This window comes from Nannobrachium achirus (assembly GCF_963921795.1).
Source record: "Nannobrachium achirus genome assembly, chromosome: 15".
Lineage (NCBI taxonomy): Eukaryota > Metazoa > Chordata > Actinopteri > Myctophiformes > Myctophidae > Nannobrachium > Nannobrachium achirus.
In genome coordinates, this window is record NC_137822.1 from 34422924 (window position 1) to 34428923 (window position 6000).

At 47.7% G+C, this 6000-nt stretch overlaps 1 protein-coding gene across 1 annotated transcript; it reads right to left on the reverse strand.

The window, feature by feature from the left end:
- Window positions 1-1873: 1873 nt before the first annotated feature.
- On the reverse strand, window positions 1874-5536 carry LOC308299794 (coatomer subunit alpha-like; the record flags this gene model as incomplete). The annotated part of the gene is made up of 1 exon (XM_080743580.1): window positions 1874-5536. The coding sequence occupies one exon, from the start codon at window positions 5534-5536 to the stop codon at window positions 1874-1876; it is 3663 nt and encodes a 1220-aa protein (XP_080599706.1).
- Between the last annotated feature and the right edge of the window lie 464 nt (window positions 5537-6000).

The following is a 6000-nucleotide window of genomic DNA, read 5'->3' on the forward strand; positions in this document are numbered from 1 at the left end:
TCCGGAATGAATGGGGGTAAATTTATTGTTATCACATTTTTGTGGAATGCGACAAAAACCAAAAAATATTATTGAACTCTACTCTCCATGGTGTGACCAATCAATAGAAAAAAGTCATTTTGGGGGTGAACTACTCCTTTACAAATGTAGGTGTACAGATTTGATGACTGAAGCAAAGTAAGACATCCTTAATAATGACTTCTCATCTGGGGGTCCTCCCCCAGAAAAGATTTAACATAGTAGATGTAATTGCCAATCATCCTGGCAAATCCAGGAGCATTGACAAGCCTGCCCAATGAGTGTGGCCAATTTGGCGAGTTGGATTTTTGGCGAGAAGACCGGTTACCGTTTTGAATACATGTGTGCGACAGCCTTGTATGATGAAGCAGGGCTTTACTTTGCGAAGAAACGTACAAATTTGAAACTTGGAGATACAAGGTTTCTTCCCGACAGTGACGATATTTACACCCCCGTTTAATGTTGGGTGTGCCCATGGATTCTTGGGACATGAAAAGTGTGCCCATGCTGTAGGCAACAAATTAGGCTATAGTTCTAGCCCAGCTTTCATCACAAAAGAAAAGGCTTTGTCTCTCCAATAAGCGCAACAGTAGCCTACATGCCCATATATGGACATGGCAATATAACTATAACTATATGGGGGCAAGCTTAACCAATCCTCAAGCTCGCACCACTCCTCCATTGAACTGGATGGACTTTTGGGGTTACAGAAAAGGTTACAGAAAAAGTTACAGAAAAAGTACATTGAACTCAATGGACTTTTGGAGCTTTGGGTTTACAAAGAAAGTTACAGGAAAAGGTCCATTGAACTCATGCAAAACTTTGTGGTATTGTTACTATTTATATTACAAGCAGTAATAGCGGTAAGACAGAATTCATTTCCCATAAGAATTCACTGGGAAACTATAAAAATGAGAAAAATACAAGCACAGAAGCTGAACAAGTTCAAGTTTGAATAAGATCTGTAGCTCAAAAAATGTGGACTAGTTTTGGGTGGCTAAGAAGCAGCTACAATTAACACGTAAAAGGTATCGCTCACTTTCACTGGGTGTGATTTTTTAATTAATAATATATTACTTAAATATTGTCACTCCCTCCCTTACACGGACACACGATTGACCACGTCAACGAGCGCCTTGTGTAATAACACTTAAATGGCAACTCTGCGGCAGTGTTCCAGAGCTCTGACAATACAAATATTGATACAAAAAAGAAGTGATCGGTACCGTGTCAGACCTATGTGTCAGACACAAGAAAAGATTCCCAGGAACACTAGAGCTGGCAGCCAGACAATGCATACAAATCCTTAGAATCAAGATAAAACAATTCATCTTCCATTAGATTGTCTGACTCTATAGAAAAGACTGGATGTGTTTTTGGAGCGGTGGAGCCGCCTCCCAATGTTTCGTTTTGTCTGTCTGTCTGTCTGTCTGTCTGTCTGTCTGTCTGTCCCTGTTAGGATGAACTTTGACCAAGTGGCTGTCTATGTTTCATTAGTACAACGGTGCGTGGCCAGAGTTATGTTTCATTAGTAGAACGGTGCGTGGCTGGAGTTATGTTTCATTAGTAGAACGGTGCGTGGCCGGAGTTATGTTTCATTAGTACAACGGTGAGTGGCCGGATTCTAAAACTATAAAAACAGGAACAGATTGAGAGGACCACTGTTGCGCAGCCTAGACACACACACACACACACACACGCACACACACACACACACACGCACACACACACACACACACACACACACACACACACACACACACACACACACACACACACACACACACACACACACACGGTATAGCTGCTCAAATTCACCCCTCCACTTCGAACTGAGGTTAGATTTTCTTTTTCATCACCTCTTACTGAACTGAAGGGGGCTCACACGCAGGCCAATCGCATCTTTACCAATCTCTGTCACCTGTGTAACCTTGCAGACCTGACCTTTGTATCTAGGGCAGTAGCAGGCTCCTGACAGAGGGCACCGCTCTACTGGAGAACCACGGTACAGGGGGACAAATGAGGCAGCACACAGGTCAAATGGATTGTGGGGGTCATAGTTCAGCTGGTGGGTATCCATATCTTTTTGCTCGCAGACGGCCAAAAGCTTGCGTGCCTTCAATGCAACTTCTGGTTTAGGCCCGAGCTCAAGCAGGCGTCGGGCAAAGCCGGCAGCAGTCTTGAAGTTTCCGAGATTATAGAAGAGGGCGAGAGCAGTGCGCAGCACTATGATCATATGCACTGGCTGGAGACCGCAGTGGGTGATGTATGCTGCCATCTCATGCAGTCTGTTCTGGTCACGCTGATCTTTGGTCAGCTTCCTCCTCTCTGTCTCCATGGTCAGGCCCACTATGTACTCTCTACAGATGGTGATCAGCTGCTTTGCCTCTGCAATCTCTTGTTTGTTGTCCAGCACCAGTAGAGGCACAGAGAGCAGAATGGCTCTGAAACGCTCCACGGCTTCGCTGAAACGCGCCGTGGTGGTCATCTGGTAGCATTGCTGCAGGCGATCAATGAGGTCAGAGAGATGCAGACCCACGGCAGGCAGGCCCTGCGTGGGTCCACACTTATTCCAGTTTCTTTGCGGATGACCTTGCAGACAGGGCAGGGAGGGCAAGCCCATGTAGTAGGTATGACCTCGGGACAATGTCTGCATGAAGATGGTCTTATAGGGATCAAATCTCACCACTCCTACTTGGTCATGGAGCAATCTCATGGCGGTCTCAAAGGAGCCGGCCAAGATATGGTCCACTGGTAGCTGGGAGTTATTGCACCACATCTGGGAAGGGCTCATGCCCTTGTTGGTGGGTGACACAAAGCCATCCTCAACCCCGCCTCTGGCACTAGCTGGCATTTCCAGCTCTGGAGGAAGGTCCAGATCCTCCACCACCCAGCCTTCTCCCTCCTCCTCCACCACTCCCTCTTCATTTCCATCCTTGGCATCTATGTAGTAATCTTCATCTTCAAGTTCAGCATCATCTCCCCAGCCTTCTCCAGGAACATCTATGTTCAGGTCAGCTGTCATTTGTCCTGCCTTGCCCTTGACTGTGATGTCTCCCCCAAAGAAGCCCTTGGAGACATTAAGAAGAGGCCAGTTGGTGTTCATAGGGTAGATGGGAGGAGGGGGCTGCAACAGCTGAGCGTTAGGATCCACATCTGGCATTGTCTCCTTCTCTAGGTCAAAGGTATCTTTTAGGGCCTCAGCCTCTTCATCCATTCCATGAGTGGCTGCAGTCAGGTAGGCCAGAGACTTCTGTCCACAGTCCTTGAGGATGCAGACTCTCTCCCTGACATCTCCCAGATACAGAGCTGCCTGGTAGTGACCACTCATGTCCTTCTTCATGCTGCCTTCCTTCATCATTTTGCGAATCTTGGCCAGGTTGCCGGTGATGAGGTAGAGGAAGGTGAGCTTGTTGTAGTTCTTGGTCTTCTTGTAGCACATTTCTACCACCTGGTAGTGTCCCTGGAGTAGGGCCGCCTCACCCAGACGCTCCCAGTAGCCGCACTCACTCAGGCTCTTGGCTGCCTCCAGTGCCACCTCAATGTTGCCACACTCCAGAGCGAGGCTGAAGCGAGTCTTCTCATCCTTGACAAAGTGAAGCGCCACCTCAGGGTAGCCCTTCTTCTGCAGATAGGCTATGATGGACTGGCCCACCAGCTTGGCGTTACGTACCATGTGGAGCACCTCCTCGTATTTGCGGTTGACCAGGGCTAGTTTGAAGTTGTACTCTGTGGGATCAATTGTCAGGACGCATGGACGACACTCCCGATCAAGGCAGTACACACTGTTCCCCCTTACACGGGTCACATAGATGGTCAAGTCAAGAGTCTTGATGATGCCATGGTCACCAGAGGTGAGTGCGTATTTGATGTGGTTGGAGGTGGTGTAGATGAAGACTCCACTTTCATCCCAAGCTCCACTTTTCACCCGGATTTTCTCATGGATGTTACATAGACACTCCAGTTTACGGTTACAAATCATGATGGTGTGTTTAGCAAGAAGGGCCACGTGACTGCTGTCTGCACTCCACACCACATACTTGACGTTGGCAATCTTGACAGTGGCCAGCAAGCGTTTCTGTTGCACATCAAACAGCTTGATACCATCTACGTCTCGCAGTAATAACAGAGAGCCCATGCCGGCGTAGAAAATCTCTTCACAGCCTGGTACTGGAACCGTATTCACTAACTTGTTTTTCAGGTTCTTAATCATCAAGTGCGAGTGGTCCAGGACAGCAAATCTGTTCCCGGTGACCCAGATAGCTGTTAGACCAGAGGACCTCTGCCCCGGAGGGGTGTTGGGTTTCTGAGAGTCACTCTCTTTGGGAATGGAGTACAGGTCGTAGATACTGCCCTCCAGTTTGTTCGTCCTGGTGCAGAGCAGTATAGCGTTCTCAGCAGGGTTGTAAGACATGTTAAAGATGGGTAACTTTGACCCACTGGGTAGCTGCATGATAGCAGTATCCTTGCTGCTGTTGAAGTTGAGTCGGTGGAGGAAGTGATCCTTGACATAATACAGCATGTTATCGTAGACTGTATAGGCTGGCCGCTCCCGCTCCAGCTTAAACACCAGCATACCATTGTCATGAGCAACAGCAAACAGGTTGAGGTTGGGGTGGGCCACAACGACCCAGAAGCGGCCATAGTGGTCGTCTTTGCGGAATGTCTGGATAGCCGCCCTCTTGGCTATGTCCCACACTCTAATGCTCTTGTCTTCAGAGACAGACAGGAGGAGCTCCTGGCGTGGGTAGAAGAGTACAGAGGACACATTGTTGTAGTGACCACGGAACGTTTCCATCTCCCATGCCTTGGACCCATTCATCCTCCAGATTTTGACCTGCCGGTCATCGGCTCCGGATACAATGAGAGGCAGGCTGGGATGGAAGGCTGCCCAGTTGACCCCACGGTCATGACCCTCAAGAATATACTTGACGACCGGACCAGAGGGTACAAATAAATCAGTGCCAGAGTTGCCACGCACCTCATACTCCACTGCACTGGGAGACAGCTTCTTAAGACTGGAGATATCCCACACTCGCACGGTCTGGTCCAGACTGGCAGATACCACCAGGTCCTCAGAGGGATGAAACTGGGCACACATCACATAGTGGCTATGACCGTTCAGCAGGCAGACCTGGGTTCTGGACTGCCAATTCCAGATACGAATGGTCCAGTCATCTGAGGCACTCAGAATCCATGGGCACTCGTGGTGAAAAAAGGTGGTTCTGATATAGTCTTGGTGTCCCAGTAGAGTGAAGAGGCAACGTTTCAGGTTGTAGTTCCAAACCTTAATTTTATAGTCATCTCCTCCAGACACAAAGAGAGGCTGCTGCTTGTGAAAATCAATTCCCCTGACGGGACCATCATGCTCGTTTTCAAACTTGTCAATCAATGTCCCCATCTGATAGTCCCACAGCTGGATGTCACCATTGTGCAAACTTGCAAGAATCCAAGGCCTTTTGGGGTGAAAACTCAATCCTTTTACCCGAGGCGACTTCCTTTCAAATTTGGTGAACATCGTGATTGATCAATAATATTGGTTCTCTTAACTCGATTAATAAAAAGTCCACACAACCCCGGGCCCGTCTTGCTTCGTGTCTCTGTCTATATCTCTGCCTCTGTCTCTCGATCTCTCAGACTAGCTACTCTTTAATTGTCTGCTACACCTTATATAGAGCTCTGGTCTGACACAACACAAACTAGAAAGTTGCAATTCTGTGAAATTGCAAGTGTGGTTGCCTATTTATAGGCAATTTATTAGTGAATTAATTTCCCCACTGACTTTAATTGTGGGCTCGCCTGGAAGGCGAGCACACGTATGTTATCTTCATTATTTATTTCTATACTAGTCAGTATCTCCTCAAAACTTTGGCGCGATTCATCTCTTAAACGCTTACACCTTTCAACACCATTCAAATTTTTATGTGTTCAGCTTACTGAGGACACGTGTGCGTGTATTTTTGGTTTTGAAATGTTTTGTAG